General features: G+C 45.8%; 2 protein-coding genes across 6 annotated transcripts in view; one reads left to right on the top strand and one right to left on the bottom strand.

The window, feature by feature from the left end:
* LOC106806174 (fas-binding factor 1-like) overlaps positions 1 to 8,612 on the bottom strand; it is a 26,611-nt gene extending 17,999 nt beyond the window's left edge. For 2 of the 5 annotated variants that reach the window (XM_014808036.1, XM_014808037.1), the window contains exons 1-7: positions 8,239 to 8,299; positions 8,012 to 8,048; positions 5,589 to 5,639; positions 5,033 to 5,188; positions 4,418 to 4,756; positions 3,998 to 4,180; positions 3,573 to 3,717 (exon numbers count right to left, since the gene is read on the bottom strand). In XM_014808036.1, coding sequence (XP_014663522.1) covers positions 3,573 to 3,717; positions 3,998 to 4,180; positions 4,418 to 4,756; positions 5,033 to 5,188; positions 5,589 to 5,639; positions 8,012 to 8,048; positions 8,239 to 8,295 — 968 coding nt within the window. In that variant the 5' untranslated portion in view covers positions 8,296 to 8,299. The other 3 variants (XM_014808039.1, XM_014808038.1, XM_014808040.1) reach the window with 3 other exon arrangements.
* A 952-nt stretch (positions 8,613 to 9,564) lies between these two features.
* The window catches only part of LOC106806162 (epsin-2-like), a 15,312-nt gene continuing 4,413 nt past the window's right edge, over positions 9,565 to 20,463 (top strand). The window contains exons 1-3 of the mRNA XM_014808024.1: positions 9,565 to 9,661; positions 10,130 to 10,795; positions 17,094 to 17,135. Of these exons, the coding sequence (XP_014663510.1) occupies positions 10,307 to 10,795; positions 17,094 to 17,135 (531 nt within the window). The 5' untranslated portion in view covers positions 9,565 to 9,661; positions 10,130 to 10,306. The remainder of the gene's footprint in view (positions 9,662 to 10,129; positions 10,796 to 17,093; positions 17,136 to 20,463) is intronic.

Here is a 20,463-nt window from a genome sequence, read left to right as displayed (position 1 = left end):
CATTTGTAATCTGTATCAAGTACCATCATTGAATAAAGACTGATTCACAAAATGGATGCGTTCCTATCTAATATCCTAATGGCTTTAGTTGGTAATGTGTATATGTAATTCCTCATAAAAATAAAATGTAAGTAATTTATGTAGGTTCGGAGACGTAGACAACAGATATAATATGTCTTTAATATGGTTTAATTATCCAAATACATTTTATTTGTATCCGCTGCTAGAGGGCGGTCACTAAAATAGATGGTCCCCTGGTTGCTATATGCAACATATTCGATACTTTTGCTTATCGTGCGCGTAGGCATATAACGCCCCCATCTAAATCGGCGAAGGAGGGAAGCAGCCATTTTTAGCAGAAAGGTCTTTTCCGTTTTCTCGGACTGTGCTAAAAGTTTTGTGGGGCTCGGTGACTATATTACATGTGAGTATTAGTTGCGATGAGAAAATCCGTCATATTACTAACAGAGCCATGACAGTTTTGTTTATTCAGTGAACTACGGATGACAGTTGTTTAAGCAGTGGGAATGAAGCTGGCTTTTCTGCACTTTGCTGACTGTTGCCGTTGGCCGAAAATACGGTTTGGTACCAAACGAATTCAATTCACATCGGTAGCGACTGTAAACGATCTTGTTGTTCGATGTCATAATCACTGAACTTATAAGTTATATTCATTGTCACAGAAACTATCCCTAGCATATTTGAAGTGGTATCCTATTTGTGATTGTGGTTCTATCTCACGAATGTAAATAGGTCAGTTTTAGTTTAGGTTAGGGAATGGATTAGGTATACTAGTACTAGTAGTAGTAGAGCCCTAGGAATGCTTGAATGGAAAGACACTCGGTTGAGGGAAAATAACCAATAATAACATAACATGCTTTGCCTTTGATAGCTAGTTGGCCAGATGGGCACAAGACTGTGAGCCACCGGAGATCCCTGGCTACGCAACCCGCAGCGAAGAAGAATCGACGACCACCGCAGTGACAACCCGTGGTGAAAAAACTCGCGACCCGGTCCCTGACCGCATCCTGGTGGTAGTCAGCGCGACGCACAGACAGCAGCAGCAGCAGTGATGGCGCCGATACGCCGTGCCGTGAAGAACGTCATCCACAACTACACCGACTCGCAGGTGAAGGTGCGCGAGGCGACGTCGAACGACGCGTGGGGCCCGTCGAGCACGCTCATGTCGGAGATCGCCGACCTCACGTACAACGTCGTCGCGTTCACCGAGATCATGCAGATGGTGTGGAAGCGGCTGAACGACCACGGCAAGAACTGGCGGCACGTCTACAAGGCGCTCGTGCTGCTCGACTACCTCATCAAGACGGGCACGGAGAAGGTCGCGCAGCAGTGCAAGGAGAACATCTTCGCGATACAGACGCTGAAGGACTTCCAGTACGTCGAGAGCAACAAGGACCAGGGCGTGAACGTGCGCGAGAAGGCGAAACAGCTCGTCGCGCTGCTGAAAGACGACGAGCGGCTGAAGAACGAGCGCACGCGCGCGCTCAAGGCGAAGGAGCGATTCGCGCAGAACACGGCCGGGATAGGCAGCACCTCGCAGGTACGTGCGCTCGTTAGTATCGTCGTCGCGCAGGTGAGGGCAGCCCCTCGCAGGTACGTGCGCTCGTTAGTATCGTCATCGCGCAGGTGAGGGCAGCCCCTCGCAGGTACGTGCGCTCGTTAGAATCGTCGTCGCGCAGGTGAGGGCAGCACCTCGCAGGTATGTGCGCTCGTTAGAATCATCTTCGCGCAGGTGAGGGCAGCCCCTCGCATGTACGTGCGCTCGTTAGTATCGTCGTCGCGCAGGTGAGGGCAGCCCCTCACAGGTACGTGCGCTCGTTAGAATCGTCGTCGCGCAGGTGAGGGCAGCCCCTCGCAGGTACGTGCGCTCGTTAGAATCGTCGTCGCGCAGGTGAGGGCAGCACCTCGCATGTACGTGTCGTCACGGCGGCATTTGATGAGTAGATGAGTGTGCAGGTGATTACATGCTGTGATGAGTGGATGCTGGTGTAAAGTAGCGTAGATGTAAGAGTACATGTTAAGCCTCATGCCTGCGCGTTAATGCATCCGTTGTCGTGGCGACGATGCATCGTCGTGAAGTACGGTCAGCTGACCTGTTTGAGAAAATCCCCATCAGCGCACCACAAGCAGCTCTGTACTAAATACTGTCTCTAAATACAGGGAGCTGTCGTCAAAGGGATTCATGCTGTTCCGTTGCCATGGCAACAAAGGAGTTGAGAAATTTGTCGTGTTGGGGTTTGAGGGTTTCAAGGGAAATTACGTGTGCGTGATGAAAATATGGATGTTATGCCTTTCGAAAGTCTTAATACTTGCACGAAACAGTAATGTCCAAAGAAAATAGTAAATCTTGGGTCCAATTGTGCCAATCATCCATAATTAAACTGTATTTTAAATTTGCCATGTCCAATTTTGTTTTGTTTTGGTTAATTAATTTACATCGTCTAGTTGCGTGAAACCTGCTCGCAACTAATCTGTCATGTATAGAGTTTGGGAAGTGCATCGAAGGTTGGCTAAATTTCGTTAGCTTTGTTTCATCACAGTATGCTTAATCGGTGTATGAATACAGAATTGTTTGTTAGGCACATGTATCATATCAAGAGCTAATAATACCTTAGGTATTATACATAAGGTATTATTAGCTCTTGATCATATATGTATGAGTGACGCGCGCATGTGCAAATAGTAAGCTCAAAGTACACTTAGCAAATCACGAGGGAATGTTGAAGGCACTGCCCCTCATGGGACAAACAAAGCCACAGCTGTACTTATATATACTAGCTTTATTGCCTGTACTGTGATCATTGGATCATATTGCCCATCACCGTGGTAGTTATGCAGGTCAAAGGATGCATTTCAAAGGTCACAGGTTATGATGACACGTTCCGTGAACGTCCTGAGTGATTACTGTGGCAGATTGGCTGTCTGTTTGACAGCTTCTACACCAGGTTCATGTAAACAGCACATCACACAGAGATGCTGTGTAATTAAATAAATAACAAACTAGAATGCGTTATGAATGAGGGTTAATTACCTCTTAATCATGCCTTTCTTGCAGGTCTAATGAGAGGGAAATTTACGTGTGTTCAGTACTACTTGTGTATTGCTAAAACACACACGGGTGTGTATTAATAATATATATTAATTGTATTTCCCGCGACGAAGTCGGCGGTGATACTATGGTTTCATGTCTGTACAGCCGCCGCCGCAGAGATTTTCCCTTCCGCTCTATAACTCGACCCCTAATTGACCTAGCATGACCAAACTTGGTCTACTTACACATCTTGGGGAGAGGGTGGGCAGCGTACCAAAACCAGGTCACTGCGACCTTTATTTGACCTTTACCTTGACCTTGATCATATTTTCCTTCCTCTCTATAACTCGGCTTTATACTATGTGTGTTATATGTATATTGTGATGTTATACTATGTCTACAGTCCGCACCCCACACCTTGGTTTGGCCATCATTTGTACTGAAACGTGTAAAACCTAAAGCGATATTACCATAGCTACGAATACCCTAGGACTATAGAATGAACTAGAACTCTTCTTACCCTCTTGGTTCACGAGGGGCAGTGCTGGGACGATTAGTAACAGCTGAAGGCATGTAGCTACCAAACTGGAAGTTTTCCTCCATTGAATCCCCTTGTTTTCTGAGTTGTGTTTTAGCAGGTCGTTCATTAAAAGTGTCTCCCAGATCTAAGAAAAAAAGAACTTGAGGTAGCATTAATCATTACTAAACACCTACTGCTGTAGTATTTAAAATTGTTAATTTAGGTACTTAATTGCCTCTGGGTATAGAGTTGGAAGTGAAGAAGTGTTCTTTCAAGAAAAAGTGAACTTTTACAGATTCTAAAAAAATGGTGGGCATAGTTCCTTGGTTATAACAAAATTTGAATATTTCGTCACATTTTGTAGTCATTGAATTTATGAGCCGATTTTATCAGAATCAATAATGGGAAACCATAACTATACATACCTGATTTCTTATATTTTGTGTCCAACACAAATTGTCTCTTTCCACTAGTGGCACTCTTCGGTGTATCTACAGTCATACTGGGTTTCGTACCAAACAGCTCACTCATGATATTGGATTTTGCATTTTCATCCGCAATAGTCCTTTCCTGCTCCCTAGGTGGAGTGTCCTCCAAGCCCAAATCACCTAAAATAGGTTGCACAACAATTACTAATACATACCCTCTACCACGAACACCGTAACATAATCTGGTTACGAATATTCCACCACAGATAATCGCAAAAAGGACACTATAAGAGGTGTACTCTGACAAAATGCTAATCGTTTATTCAGAGCGACTACGTAGAGTCTTTTGGTATCTTCTCTAACTGCTGAATCACGTGGAATGCACAAATAACACTTTGCGTGAAAACTAGGACTCACCGAGAACATCGCCATCGTCAAAATCGAAATCGGCAGCGGACTGCCTCGCTTTCCCTCCACGCGGATTTGGTGTCGCAGCTTCATTCTTAGCAGGTTCTTCAGCCTTTTGCCGAGCGGTTACGCGACTAGGACGTGTAAGTTCATCCAGGATGTCATCGTCGTCACTAAAGCTGACATCTTGCTTTTTAAGGCTCGATTTTCCCAAGGAAGGTTCTTTCCGTAGCTTTGCACGTTCACCGGCTGCAGCCTGCTTTCCCGAGTCCGTACTTTTATCGCCCGATTTGTTTGCTATTACGTCATCGTCGTCGAGAAAATGTGATGGTATCTTGATTTTGGCTTCTGTCAAATAGCAGAGAAACGTTTTTGCAATATCGTGTTTCAACATAGTGCATGCAAACAGTATTCTAGGCTCTGCCAGTCACGTAGCTCACTCTAACTAGAAATGCTCCCACAATTGTATTGGTTTATATCATATTACACTTAGTTCAGAATAAGATATGCAACAAAACGAACTATCGTGTGTTTAGCAGGCATAGCCCCAACATTTGCAATTTAAAAATAACACTAACTAAAAGAATATTAAACATCTCAATCGAGTCGCATTCTCGAACGCACTCTCTTGGGATGGTGCAGCGGGAGTGGTGGATGCCTCTTGTTGTGACTCCGCAGAAGCAGCGAGCACGTTTGATTTCCTCGTAAGCAGCTTCTTTTTGGTCTGACTAGCGGCATCTGCTTCATCGTCCGACAGCAACCCAGCAAGAGGATCGTCTTCTATAAAACAAAGCAGTTGAAATGCGAATTATTTGACCTAGCCGTATGAGTAAGATAACTATGCCCCTTGGATACTGTTGCTAGGTAGGGGAAGCTATACCAAGTATGCATGTATTGTATGTTTTGTATGCGTGGATGCCAAAATGTGCAACTTTGTTGCACTTCGTTGCTAATCATTGTATTTTAAAACACACTACCACAGCAATGATTTACTAAAGCTGCATACCAATCATGTCAGGCAAACAGGCAAATTCTCTGTGGCTAATGCTTCCCCAACATCCAACAATGTACATGCTTAAACAATTCTGTCCAGCCATACACATTAATTCCTACCATGTATGAGCTTTAGTAAATTATATCGTTTGCTATATATGTGCACTAGAAACGCAATTCAACTTACCATCAAAATCAAACCGAACTTTTCCTTTTTTTGCAGAGCCCTTGCTACTATCTGTAAGTGTAAAATGAAACATGATAGTAAAAGGATCATTCTACTCCAGCTTTAACTATCATTCATTAATCACACTCTTGTTTTATTTATGCTACATACAATTTTTCTGCTCAATATGACAGATTCTAACAATATGTATAAACACCAAATTGTGAAAAATTATTTCTGTTATTGCTATGAATCCCTTCAGAGTAACTCTACAAGCTACTCTCTTCTAGTTTATTTGCATGCGCATGGTCCCATAGTCTCCACAAGGAAATGCTATACATCAATGAATACGTTTGTCCCGATGTCATAGGCACGTACAACGCAGGGCTGTAGTGGCCTCCCAAAATGTGCTACTGCAGAAAAATGTAGGATCACCCAGTAAGTAGCATTTAAGTGGCGGTTATGGTGTGTGCCAGCACACACGGCGAACGCCGCAGTCGCGAAGCCCATGGGGGGGTCTGGGGGCCCTCCCCAACAAAATTTTTGAAATTTAGAGCCTGGAAATGGTCATTTTAAAAGGTCAATTAGTAAATTTCAAAAAGGAATGTAGCTAAACTGATGTTTTGACTAAAAGTATCTAAAATATATATTATGAGTATGATAACTAATAAAACATTGTTTACAAAATTGTATATACTATCAGTATCAGTACATAATTATGAAAAATTAGCCTATTTTCAATCTGCATTTATACTTTCACTATGTACATCTGTATGTTTTGAAGTTTGAATTTGAATCACAATACCTTATATAGGCACATTGTCATATTAAATACACATTCCAAATCTTAGAGCACCGATATAACACCTCTAATTGATCAGTATTAATAGTAATACCAGACAGTCTAGTCAGATAACAGTCAGCTCCTTAATTGGTTCCCTGCACAATTTTTTTTGTCAAAATAGTGCCACGGCAGTGCCGTGCTGCCGTGGCGGCCACTACGGCCCTGCAACGTAACATGTACATGATATAGATGTACATTGTATAAATACAGAACAAATGTAAATAACATAAAGGCCGTGGCTACGCGACCGGTTCCGGACGAGGAGCCGCTGGGCTACGCGTCCGGACATCCATCTCACACAGTAATCTTGCGACACGCACACGCATGATTGCGCAACGGGACGCTCTGCTGATTGCCGAGTATGTGTGTATGTGTGTGTGTGTGTGTGTGTGTGTGTGTGTGTGTGTGTGTGTGTGTGTGTTCGTGGTGTTGTTGTGTGTATGTGAGAAGAGAGAGAGAGCAGAGAGAGGGGGACTGTGTTATTGTGTGTATGCTGAGAGAAAGAGACGAGAGAGAGAGAGAGCAGAGAGAGAGAGAGGAGAAGAGAGAGAGAGAGAGAGAGAGTAGAGAGAGAGAGAGAGAGAGAGAGAGAGAGAGAGAGACAAGAGAGAGTAGCGATGAGCCGAGAAGCGAGAGCGAGAGCGAAGGAGAGCGAGAGCGAGAGCGAGAGCGAGAGGCGAGAGCCGAGAGCGAGAGGAGGCGAGAGCGAGAGCGAGAGCGAGAGGCGGAGAGCGAGAGCGAGAGGCGAGAGCGAGAGCGAGAGCGAGAGCGAGAGCGAGAGCGAGAGAGCGAGAGCCGAGAGCGAGAAGCGAGAGCGAGAGCGATGAGCGAGAGCGAGAGCGAAGAGAGAGAAGAGAGAGAGAAAGAGAGAGAGAGAGGATCGAGAGAGAGAGAGAGAGAGAGAGAGAGAAGAGAGGAGAGAGAGAAGAGAGAGGGAGAGAGAGAAAGAGAGAGAGAGAGCAGAAGAGAGAGAAGAGAGAGAGAGAGAGAGAGAGAGAGAGAGATGAGAGAGAGAGAGAGAAGAGAGAGATGAGAGGAGAGAGGAGAGCTAGCGTGTGTGTGTATGAGAAGAAAGAGGATGAGGAAGAGAGAGAGTAGAAGAGAGAGAGAGAGAGAGAGAGAGAGAGAGAGAGAGAGAGAGAAGAAGAGAGAGGAGAGAGGAGAGGAGAGAGAAGAGAGAGAGAGAGAGAGAGAGCTAGCGGTGTGGTTGTATGAGAGAGAGAGAGAGAGAGAGAGGGCTACGGTGTGTGTATGAGAGGAGAGGAAATAGAGAGAGAGCTGGCATGTGTGTTCGTGTTGAAAGAGAGAGCTGTGACGTTGTGTGTGAAAGAGAGAGAGCTGTGCGTGTTGGGTGAGAGAGAGCAAGAGCTGCTGCATGTGTGTGAGAGATTGAGAGAGAGAGGAGAGAGCGAGAAGGACGGATGGAGGATAGATGGCGCATATATTTTGGCAATCAGGCAGAAGCGTCCCGTTGCGCAATCATGCGTGTACGCGAGTCACGCGATCACTGTGTGAGTGGATGTCCGGATGCATAGCCTGGAGGCTAGACGACCGGTTCCGGATGCGTAGCCACTGCGTAACATAAATAGTATAAACATGCCTTTTTCTCCTTTTCTTCTTTCCTGTGATATATTCATCTGAAAACATATAATATCATAAATATCAAAATATCATATATATCATATCAGGAGTGAATAATATTTATTATTATTCACTCCTGATCATATAATGATATATGACAAAATGTCAAAATATAAGATCGTATTCATAATTATTTCAATATGTGGCATTTTAATAATAAAAAATTAATTATCACATTGCACATACACTCGTGTGACCCTTTGCTCCACCACAGACGAGTCTGTGGCCGAGCGGAAGATACATGGATAGAGATACGTTATTGATATTTATCGCATCCGCTATACACAGTGACACACTCACATTCCCTCGAATGACTAGGCCTATGACGTGTGAGAATCTTTATTTTGGCATTTTTGCGTTGAATAATGATATCACAATTAGCTATTTGCTGTGTTTCGAGGATACCAGAATACCTATGTCTATGAGTATAACTATGTGTCATACACGTATCTAGGTAGTAAATATATTATTGCAGAAATGATGCTGTACACAGTACAGTAATGTACTAATGATAAATAACACTGTTCATTTGAATCCCTCCAAGTTGTGGGTATCGCGATGACATGTTGTTCTATTGTTTAGTACCAATAAAACCTGGATTGGTAGTGCAATAACCGAAACGGCAAGGCAAGCTGTGGGAGTGTGGCAAGCTCACTTACAAAATATTGTGCCCGCGATAAAATGAGATGACATTGTGTATTACATTATAATTATTACACGAGTGACATTCATAACACAGTAATTACAACTCAGGGAATATATTTTGCCGGTTTCAGCTTAGCTCAAGCCTATCCCCATATCCTTCATGAATGAAACCCTCCCCTATTTAATTTGTTGTAAAATGGGTTGAATTTGTTCAGTCTGTTTGTGAGTGCGGGGTGCGTATGACTATCCAGCGTATATATTATATATACTCATATACTCATACTCATCACATGTATTCTCATATAGCTAATACGTGAAAATATAACACGATTATAATATACACAAGTTCATGATATATATGTATATATATCATGGGAGTATAAAACGCGTAGAATACGGACCCATACCAGAATTTCGCGGAAGTGTCTCCTTTAGAATAAGTCTAAAAATAATCTCATGACCTCATCAATAATAATATTAATATAGGACTGTGACACTGCAGCAGGAGTGAAATTCAAGTGAAGCCAAATTTCTAAAATAACGGATAAACACGTACAGTCGTACTGTCTTAGTGTCTACTGACTCTGAGGATTGCAGTTGAAATGAGTAAATATCCTAATGGCTTTAGTTGGTAATGTGTATATGTAATTCCTCATAAAAATAAAATGTAAGTAATTTATGTAGGTTCGGAGACGTAGACAACAGATATAATATGTCTTTAATATGGTTTAATTATCCAAATACATTTTATTTGTATCCGCTGCTAGAGGGCGGTCACTAAAATAGATGGTCCCCTGGTTGCTATATGCAACATATTCGATACTTTTGCTTATCGTGCGCGTAGGCATATAACGCCCCCATCTAAATCGGCGAAGGAGGGAAGCAGCCATTTTTAGCAGAAAGGTCTTTTCCGTTTTCTCGGACTGTGCTAAAAGTTTTGTGGGGCTCGGTGACTATATTACATGTGAGTATTAGTTGCGATGAGAAAATCCGTCATATTACTAACAGAGCCATGACAGTTTTGTTTATTCAGTGAACTACGGATGACAGTTGTTTAAGCAGTGGGAATGAAGCTGGCTTTTCTGCACTTTGCTGACTGTTGCCGTTGGCCGAAAATACGGTTTGGTACCAAACGAATTCAATTCACATCGGTAGCGACTGTAAACGATCTTGTTGTTCGATGTCATAATCACTGAACTTATAAGTTATATTCATTGTCACAGAAACTATCCCTAGCATATTTGAAGTGGTATCCTATTTGTGATTGTGGTTCTATCTCACGAATGTAAATAGGTCAGTTTTAGTTTAGGTTAGGGAATGGATTAGGTATACTAGTACTAGTAGTAGTAGAGCCCTAGGAATGCTTGAATGGAAAGACACTCAGTTGAGGAAAAATAACCAATAATAACAAAACATGCTTTGCCTTTGATAGCTAGTTGGCCAGATGGGCACAAGACTGTGAGCCACCGGAGATCCCTGGCAACGCAACCCGCAGCGAAGAATTGACGACCACCGCAGTGACAACCCGTGGTGAAAAAACTCGCGACCCGGTCCCTGACCGCATCCTGGTGGTAGTCAGCGCGACGCACAGACAGCAGCAGCAGCAGTGATGGCGCCGATACGCCGTGCCGTGAAGAACGTCATCCACAACTACACCGACTCGCAGGTGAAGGTGCGCGAGGCGACGTCGAACGACGCGTGGGGCCCGTCGAGCACGCTCATGTCGGAGATCGCCGACCTCACGTACAACGTCGTCGCGTTCACCGAGATCATGCAGATGGTGTGGAAGCGGCTGAACGACCACGGCAAGAACTGGCGGCACGTCTACAAGGCGCTCGTGCTGCTCGACTACCTCATCAAGACGGGCACGGAGAAGGTCGCGCAGCAGTGCAAGGAGAACATCTTCGCGATACAGACGCTGAAGGACTTCCAGTACGTCGAGAGCAACAAGGACCAGGGCGTGAACGTGCGCGAGAAGGCGAAACAGCTCGTCGCGCTGCTGAAAGACGACGAGCGGCTGAAGAACGAGCGCACGCGCGCGCTCAAGGCGAAGGAGCGATTCGCGCAGAACACGGCCGGGATAGGCAGCACCTCGCAGGTACGTGCGCTCGTTAGTATCGTCGTCGCGCAGGTCCGAGGCAGCCCCTCGCATGTACGTGCAGCTCGTCTAGAATCATCATCGGCTAGGTGCAGGGCAGCCCTCGCAGGTCCACGTGCCGCTCATTCATATCGTTCGTCGCGCAGGTGAGGCAGCCCTCGCAGGCTCACGTCGCTCTCGTTAGATCGTCCAGCGCGCAGGTGAGGGCAGCCCCTCGCAGGATACTAACGTTGCGCCGTTAAGTATCCGTCGTTTCGCCAGTGCACGGCAGCCCTCGCCAGGTACCGTGCGCTCTTCAGTATCGTCGTCGCCCATGGTGAGGCAGCCCCTCACAGGTACGTCGCGCTCGTTAGTATCAGTCGTCGCGCAGAGTGAGGCAGGCCCCTCCAGGTACGTGCGCTCCATTAGAATCGTCGTCTCGGCAGCGTGAGGTCAGCCCCTCGCAGTACCTGTGCGCTCGTTACGTTCTCCGCCACGCAGGTGAGGGCAGCCCCTCGCAGGTACTTGCGCTGTAGTATAGTCGTCGCGCAGTCCCGCAGGTGAGGGCAGCCCCCTCGCAGTAACGTGCGCTCGTTAGATCGTCATCGCGCAGTGAGCTTAGCACCCCGCAGTACGTCGCCGCTCGTTTAGTATCGTCGTCGCCGCAGGTCGAGGGCAGCCCTCGCAGATACGTGCGCCGTTCAGTATCGTCGTCGCGCAGGTGAGGCAGCCCTCGTCAGGTACTCGCGCTCGTCTAGTTCGTCGATCTGCGCAGGTGAGGGGCAGCCCCTCACCAGGTACGTCGCTCGTTAGTATCGTCTCGCGAGGTAGGGCAGCCCTGCAGGTACCGTCGCTCGTAGTATCGGTCGTCCGCAGGTGTTGATGTGCCCAGCCCCCACAGGCTACGTGCGCTCGTCGTATCGTTTTCGTCTGCCGCAGGTGAGGAGCTCCCGCAGGTACGTGCGCCTCGTTGGAGTTGTAGTATCGTCTTCGCAGGTGAGGCAGCCCCTCACAGGTACGTCGCTCGTTAGCTATCGTCGCGCGCAGGACTCCCCGGGTGAGGAAAGCCCTGCCATTAGTCGCGCTCTTAGAATCCCGTCGTCCGCGCAGGTGAGGCAGCCCCTCACAGTACGTGCGCTCGTTAGAATCGTCGTTCGCGCCGCAGGTGAGGGCAGGCCCCGCATTGTACGTGGCGCTCGTTAGAATCATCACCTCGCGGCCGGTGGGGCAGCCCCCGCGAGGTACGTGCGCTGCGTTAGAATCGTCAGCTCGCGCCAGCGTGAGGGCAGCACTCGCACGGTATCGTGGCTCGTTAGAATCATCTTCGCGCAGGTGAGGCAGCCCTCGCCATGATACGTGCCCGCTCGTTAGATCGTCGTCACGGACAGGTCGAGGGCAGCCCTCACCAGGTACGTGCGCCGTTAGACATCGTCGTCGCGCAGGTGAGCAAGCCCTCCAGGTACGTGCTGCTCGTTAAATTGTCGCTCCCCAGGTGACGGGCAGCACCTCGCATGTAAGTGTCGTCACGGCGGATTGATGATAGAATGAGTGTGCAAGGTGATTACATGCGTGATGATGGATGCTGCGTGTAATAGCGTAGATGCAAGAGTAAAGTTAAGCCTCATGCCTGCGCCGTTAGTGCCAATCCGTTGTCGTAGCGACCCCCATGCATCGTTGTGGCAAGTACGGTCAGCTGACCTGTTTGGAAAATCCCCATCAGCACCCACAAGCCAGCTCTGTACTAAATACTGTCCGACAATACAGGAGCTGTGCGTTCAAGGGATCATGCTGTTCCGTTGCCATTAGGCAACAAAGAGTTGAGAAAATTTGTCGTGTTTGGCGGTGTTGAGGTGTCAAGCGGAATTTACGGCGGCGTGATGAAATATGGGTCTGTTATGCCTTGTCGAAAGTCTTAAACTTGCACGAAACAGCTGATATGTCAAAGAAATAGTAAATCGTGGTCCAATTGTGCCAATCAATCCATAATAAAACATGTCATCTTTAAAATTTTGCCATGTCCAATTTCTGTTTTGTTTTGGTTAATTTAATTTACATCGTTCTAGTTGCTGAAACCTGCTCGACCTAATCTGTCATTATAGAGTTTGGAAGTGCATCGAAGGTTGGGCCTAAATCTTCGTTTAAGCTTTGTTTCATCACAGTATGCTTAACGGTGGATGAAATACAGAATTGTTTGTTAGGCCACATGTATCATATCAAGAGCTAATAAATACTTAGGTATTATACATAGAGGTATTATGTAGGCTCTTGATCATATATGTATGAGTGACGCGCGCATGTGCAAATATAGTAAGCTCAAAGTACACTTAGCAAATCACGACAATGGTTTGAAAGGCACTGCCCCTGCATGGGACAAACAAAGCCACAGCGTACTTATATATACACTAGCTTTATTGCCTGTACTCGTGCATCATCTGGATCATATTGCGCATCACGTGCTCGTAGTTATGCAGGTCAAAGGCATGCATTCAAAGGTCACAGGTTATGATGACACGGTCCGTGAACGTCCTGAGTGCATTACTGGTGGCAGATTTGCTGATCCTGAGTCTGTTTGACAGCTTCTAACCACCAGTTGTCAGATGTCATGTAAACAGCACATCACACAGAGTATGCTGTGTAATTAATAAATAACAAACTAGAATGGTTATGAATAGAGGCGTTAATTACCTCTTAATGCACGCCTTTCTTGCACGTGTCTAATGAAGCAGGGAAATTTACGTGCTGTTCAGTGACTTACTTGTGTATTGCTAAAACACACAGCTGTGTATTAATGAATAGTATATTCTATTGTTATTTCCCGCGAACGGAGCGGCGGTGATACTATGGTTTCATGTCTGTACAGCCGCGCCGCCCCAGAGGATTTTGCCCTTCACGCTCTATTAAACTCGAACCCTCTAATTGACTAGCGTGGACCAAACTGTGGTCTTACTTACACATCCTGGGGAGAGGGTTGGGCCAGACCGCGCTACCAAAAACCAAGCGTCACTGCGACTTTATTTGACCTGTAACTCACCTTGATCACATTTTCACTTCCTCTCTATAACTCGGCGGTCTCGGCGCCCTAATTAACCTAGCGGCTACCAAACCGTGTTCGTTATACTTACCACATCTTGGGTCGAGAAGGTGCCGCAGCGTACCAAAAGCAGGTCACTGCGGACCTTTATTTGACCTTTACCTGACCTTGATCATTTCTTCCACTCACGCTGATAACTGTGGGCCCATAATCTCTGACTAGGGGCTACAAAACCAGGGTCACTACAACCTTTATTGACCTCTTACCTTGACCTTGATCATACTTTTCCTTCTGCCTCTATAACTCCGCCCCTAATTGACCTAGCGCTACCAAAACTGGTATGACTTACCACATCTTGGGGGAGAAATGTGTGTGTCGCGTTACAAAACCAGCGTCACTGCGGCTTTTATTTCACCTTGACCTTGACCTTGATCATGATTCCCTTCCGTTCGTATACTCTGCCCTAATTGACCCTACGCGCGACAAACTTGGTATACTTACACATCTTGGGGAGAAGGTGTGTCGCGTACCGCAAACCCAGGGTCACTGCAACCTCTTATTTACATTGACCTGTCTTCATCATATTTCCCTTCGCTCTTATAACTCGGGCCTAATTGACCTACGCGACCAAAACTTACGTTTACTGTATAACATCCTGGCGAGCGAGAACACGGGGCCGATCATGTAGGTTGCGGCAACTGCCCTTTCTAGTTTATTAATTATTTACCTATATGCCATACATATATATACATATTTTATCTTTGTGTTCTGTGTATGTGCCCGCGACACACTAGTATTGACGCTCTTGGCACGGTCATGTATCGTGATTACATTCAATGATTTTTCTATTACAAGACTCCAGTGTTGAAATCGCAAACAGTAGTCTTGTTCTGTTGGTACTGTTGGTATATGTGGTTGTTCTGTGGGTGTTGGTTGACATGACATAACTTCACTCTTCATCAAGCATACAACCTGTGAAAAATTCACCTGTATCGTGCATGTGGAAAACAGTTAACATTCCTATTCTACGATATCTTTGCAAATTAATTTAGCTTCGTGGTGGTAAATAAGGAAATGAATCGAGCCACCCCCCCCTATCATCATCTGAGGTAGCTACGGTGCGGGGCCTGCGGGCTACTGTTTGAGAGGCTACATACATAATTTCTACGTATAAAAAATACATGTACATAGCTGCCCATGGGTGCGTTCTATCAAATAAAGTGGGTATTGAAATTTCGACAGAAAATCACCTCCCAACCCTAACAGTATCCTTAAAGTACTATCAATGTACAGTTCTGTTGTAAGATTGCGGTCGGCGATGACGTGGTAAGGCTTGTACCGTACTATGGGGGCAAAGTCCTTGCCAGGTGAGTATCCATTGATCGGGATTGCCATCCCCTTAGGCAGGTCGTCCTGTGGAATTTGTATAATGCTGTTCCCACTGGCCTCTACTGGTTGCAATGCAAGTACAGCCAGCAGGTCGGCCTGCTTGGGCGGATAGGCAGTTTAACGAGTTTCTCAAAGTTATTGACCCTCGTTTTGGTGCGTTGGCATCCACATGCGTGCACATATATATATGCATACATGTGTACGCGCATATGTGTGCGCCTGTCCAGGATAGGTAAATGCATTTACCTGAGCATGTTTGTTTGGATAGGCACGTGATCGTAAATACCTTGAACACCAGCTCTTTTCAAAATTACCCGAACTGTAAATGATTGATGTTGCAACAGATTTCCGCAGTTAGTGAGCTGTCAGTCATGTATCATTTTCACTATCAGTCAGTATTATCTACTCTGCAGGGCTAACTATAATATCACTAGTATCAGTCTTCGATTCGGGGGTTCATTTGAATGATGAAAGTACAAACCACAGCAGCAAGAGTGACTGCAGAACTGGTGACTCATGTCGAAACGTACATGTCTGCCTTGATTTAGTCTGTAATGTAAATGTATTTGGTAGCTGGACTGCACTGGAGCTCGGTTAGTGGTCGTTTTTGGCAGCAGGGGTACGGATATGGTTTCCGCTTATAGGCTCTGATAGTCTAGACTGGCCTCCCTTTTTGCTTGCCGTTTGCATCAGGCATTGATTCAATCCCTCACAAACATTGATTACTGTAAATGTACATCTTCCGGTCGTATCACCTTATTCAGTTATGTCCTATGCTACAAACTACAGCCATACGAATACCTGTCAAGTTATGACAACGATGGCGTTGTCATGGTAATATTCCTTGCTATATATCATATTATATATCTGTATAATTTATTTGCTGCGTGCTGTATGCGCATGGTTTGTCTCGGGGATGTGCCGAGCGAAGGTTGAGTGACGTGATTTATACGGAGCGTTTACACCGAATGGTCATTATTCTGGTCGGAAATAGCACGGAGAGGAGAGTCCCCGGCGCTTTCGCAACTGTCGTGGGCGGGAGCGCCGAGTTCCGGGCATAGAGACCTCTAATCGTGGAGGCGCATGCTCTGCCGCCTACCATGCCCATGTCTGTGCTGACTTTAGACTGTCGCCTCTTATGATCGTTGGCATCAACAACAACCTTGTGGGCGCAACCACGGCGAAGTCTGTAGTCAGTCTGTGTTGAGTCATTAATGAGTAAAGCCGCTGTCATTTCATGATGACTGCACCTGTATCATTACTAAGAGGAGAGATTGGACGGTGTCGAGCTCTGTAGGGATGAGACCCCCCCCCCTAAAAAAAACTAGAGGCTCCGTGGGGAGTGCTAAACTGTTTCACTGTTGGTGCTGACTTTTGTGCGTCTACTGGCCAGCTGTTTTCATGGGTATATGCACCGTTGGTGAACCCTTTAAAGTTTAAGCTTCAGAAAATTTGATATCCGTCTGGCACACTGGTGGACTAATTAAAGTCCTCACGTAAAAAGTGGCGCGTGTATATATTTGTGAGTCACTCACTCACTGAGATCTAGGACCTTTTTGGCTGGCGGGGTGGATATATGTGGGACAGTTTCAGAGTTGTTGACAGTTAATGTATTTTCCCTTTTATAGTCCTGTGTGTTTTTATTTATCCGTAAATCCAACAGGGAATGCATTACTCACTTATAGTACTTGTTGTGTGTGCACGTTTATTTTGTAATGATTAACAGCATTAATTAGATGATTGTTTCTAGCATTTGATTTTGTCTATTTGCTTAATTCCTAAAATTAAGTTACCATTTTCCAGTTCAATGTTTGATTTCCTTAGACGATTGCATGTGCTTGCTTGTATTGTATAATGTTGTGCTGATGTAGATTTTTCCCCGTGTTTTTTTTTCTGTAGACTGATCCAGACAGGCAAACGACTGATGAATTGAGACCCCAAGTATGTATGATTTTGGTTTGAACTAACACTCGGCCTGCATGAAAGCCCTAACAGGCCGTATACACGTATATTCTGTGCTGTACGTTGTTCAACACCCCGCTGCGATGCGCATTTCCGCTGACGCAGTCTTGTGTCCTTCTGCCGAGGGTACCCGCTGTACAGTGCGTGCTGTGATGGTAATGCCGTGATTGCGTCTTCAGTGCCGCATGCTTTAAGCTAGTGCATGAGATTTGTGAGCCGTCGCCATAATTATTCTCCATCCCATGAAGCTCCGATGCTTAGACTTACGGCTTAGTCATTAAAATCGCACTTGCAAATGGCCGTGTTACCTCGTCTAGCATGAAAAGGTTTGACTCATTCAGCCTAAAGGTTTAGGCACAGTGCAGCGACAACGGCCAACGCGTAAAGTTTGATGGAATTTGAGAAAATTATAATCTCCCGTTTTCAATTATCTAGTGCACACGCACGCGAGAACGTCCCGGGGATAACCATAGCAAGTAAATTATTTGGAATCGTTTCTAAGCAGTGGCTTGTGTGTAATTTTAAAGAAAGTAGTCGAAACGGAAACCATTAAAATGTCAATGTAATAATGATGTACAGGAGATATAGACAATAGTTAGACGATGGCGTCAGAGCTGAAGCATTCCTGCGTTAGAATGTAATTGATATATCCTGTTTTGTAAGATGAGGCCTATATATAATTTGTATTTTTGAAGTTAGCAGTTCGAAAGAGAAGCACTAAATCCTTTCAAACAGTCAACACTTCTTAGCTAGTGGACTCCTGTTGCAAGGATTACGTGAAAGCAATAGTGTGAAAGTCTTTGGGATATAAGAACTAGTACATCTTTGTGATTTTTTATATAGCTGTGAATGATCGGATAGCTAGATAGGTACTTTGTATCACTGGTCATATTATTATTAGACCAGAAAATAACGGAAATTAGCAGAATACTAGTTAAATCTATAAAGAGTATTTTATTACCAATATCGACTAAGTGCTGTATAGTACTTTATGTTCTGCACTATACAGTTACACTATGTGTTGTAAAAAAATATCATGCGTACTTCAACAGTAACATCTATCGACTAAAGGCATAGCAAATGATGACATGCCCAACTTTCGGTTCTGTTTTTCTACCTCCATACAAACACAACCCAGCCCTACGAAAAAACACTGGGGATAAGTTCCTTTCACAGATTGGTAATGGCAAAACGATTTGAACCATCTGCTGTCTACATATGATAGAATGCGTACATACTTTTACTTTGCACGTAATTTATGCCAATTTTGGCAGTAACAAAACAAAAGCACACCGATTTTCACAATTTTCAGTATCTTCATTCTCCCCCTAGTTTAACAGTAACACTCGCCCAATTCTGTTAACTCAGCATAGCCACATTCTGTGGTTTCTCAAAGCTTGTGCTCACAACTCGAATACAGCATTTGCACGTCGAGGATCCACAGTTATATAACCCATATATACGAGCGTAGTATAACTACCCCCACTTCCTGTCTGATACTCGTGAGTCTCATCCTGCTTCATAGATAATTCCAACAGCGTGCTTACAAACCTCACGCTCTCATTTCTTCTGGCTTACTACCAGTTGGTGATCTAACCCATCTTGATAAGTACTTTCCGTAATGTGAATGATTAAGGGGAGTGTCAAAGGAAACAGGAAGAGTGTGGGAGGGAGACAGGGAAGGAAGATCGTGGGGTACGTAGTCGGTCTCAGATTAGATTTCTATGCACACTGATTTGAACTCTTTACAACAATCCTTTTTCTCTCTCAAATATCTGCACAGTGCAAACACTTGCATAAAGGAGGATTTCGTGATGATACACTTGATAGCAGCAGTTTCAGAAAACGAAATGAAACGCGGCGTCGCATTCCCAAAATCTGCAGTGCGCGTTTAGGATGGGTGCGGCGAATCCTGATTGTACACCGATTGACGCTTCGGAGAGAGCAAACCGAGAGACGCAAAGGCCGCATCTCGCAGGGTTCTTCGCTCCCGCGGATGAATCGTGCGTCGCGACGGACGCGGCGCTAACGCGCGCGTTAACGAGTCGAGCCGTCGGCGCCGAAGCCCGCGAGCGGGTTCCGGACGAAGATCACGCGCCGCCCTCCGTGCGAAGCATCCGCGTCGCGAACGAATCCCCCTGAAAGTGAAGCCCGCGTAATGCCCGCGATGTGACGCCCGCGATTTGACGTGGCGGTCGGATGTTTTTTGCGGCGTACGAGCAGGAACTCGAGAGTCGGGTGGGCGTTTCGTAGGCTAGCTTTTCAGCGTGCGCGTGTTTTTTTTTGCACTTCCCATGGAGATGCTTTTCGTAGGCTGCGGTGTGCGGAGCAGGGTTCCACGTACTTTGCGCGATTGAGTGGGATCGGGGGTGGGGGTGGGGTGGGGGGACACCTTCGGAAGTACCCAAGCAATGCAAGTCATGTTTACAGAGGGCCATCTCGCTGTAATTCTAGATACAGCAGTACTGGCTATTGAACGTACGCGAAACCCTTGATGGTGTTTTCTTCAATTTCTCTTCCTGTTTCTGTCGTCGTCGGTGAGACGGGGGATTTCAGAGTAGATTCACGATTGTACAATTTGTAACGATGGATTAAACCTGCACCTTAATTATGACTGCTTCTGCTATACTAGTATTTAGATATAAAGCAAAGTTCTGCTTAATATTTGTGGAAACACTTGGTTAGAATTAGGTCATTATGGCAGCGAACATTCTCACTCGACGCATTATCCTCGCAGTATCGTGAAATTTATTTCATTGCTGTGGCCTGTCAGAATACCGATAAATTTGCGAAGAAACTGCCCGATGATGAACCATATCCTTGCTCGCATAGTAACGCCTGTCCGCACGCGTGCTGCCGGGTGTTGTGCAGAAATGAATGGCTCCTGACTGAATAGCTATGTGAGCGTCGGTCAGGCTGAGGGCAGTAACTTCACAAGAAGAGGACCAATTAGATGAAAATGCCATCACAATAAGAAAATTTCCAGGTGCCAACGGTCCACATGTGACTTGGTTGTAGTTGTGTATTGGTCGGAGCATTCAATCCTCAGAGTATTACTAGTGCCCCCCCTTGCTAACTTTGTATCAATGGCCCCTCCCTCCCTCACTGCCTCTCTCTCTCTCTCCCTCCCTTCCTCTCTCTCCCCTCCCTCTCTCGATCCCCCTCCCTCTCCCCTCCCCTCCCTCCTCCCCTCCCTCTCCCCCTCACCCGCTATGGCTCTCTCTCCTTCACTCTCACACACACACTCTTGGTCCCGCTTCCCCTTCCTCTCTCTCCTTCTACTTGACGGATGTGAACCTAACGAGCG

This window comes from Priapulus caudatus, unplaced genomic scaffold (assembly GCF_000485595.1).
Source record: "Priapulus caudatus unplaced genomic scaffold, Priapulus_caudatus-5.0.1 Scaffold145, whole genome shotgun sequence".
NCBI lineage: Eukaryota > Metazoa > Priapulida > Priapulimorpha > Priapulimorphida > Priapulidae > Priapulus > Priapulus caudatus.
This window is presented reverse-complemented; position numbering and strand designations above follow the sequence as displayed.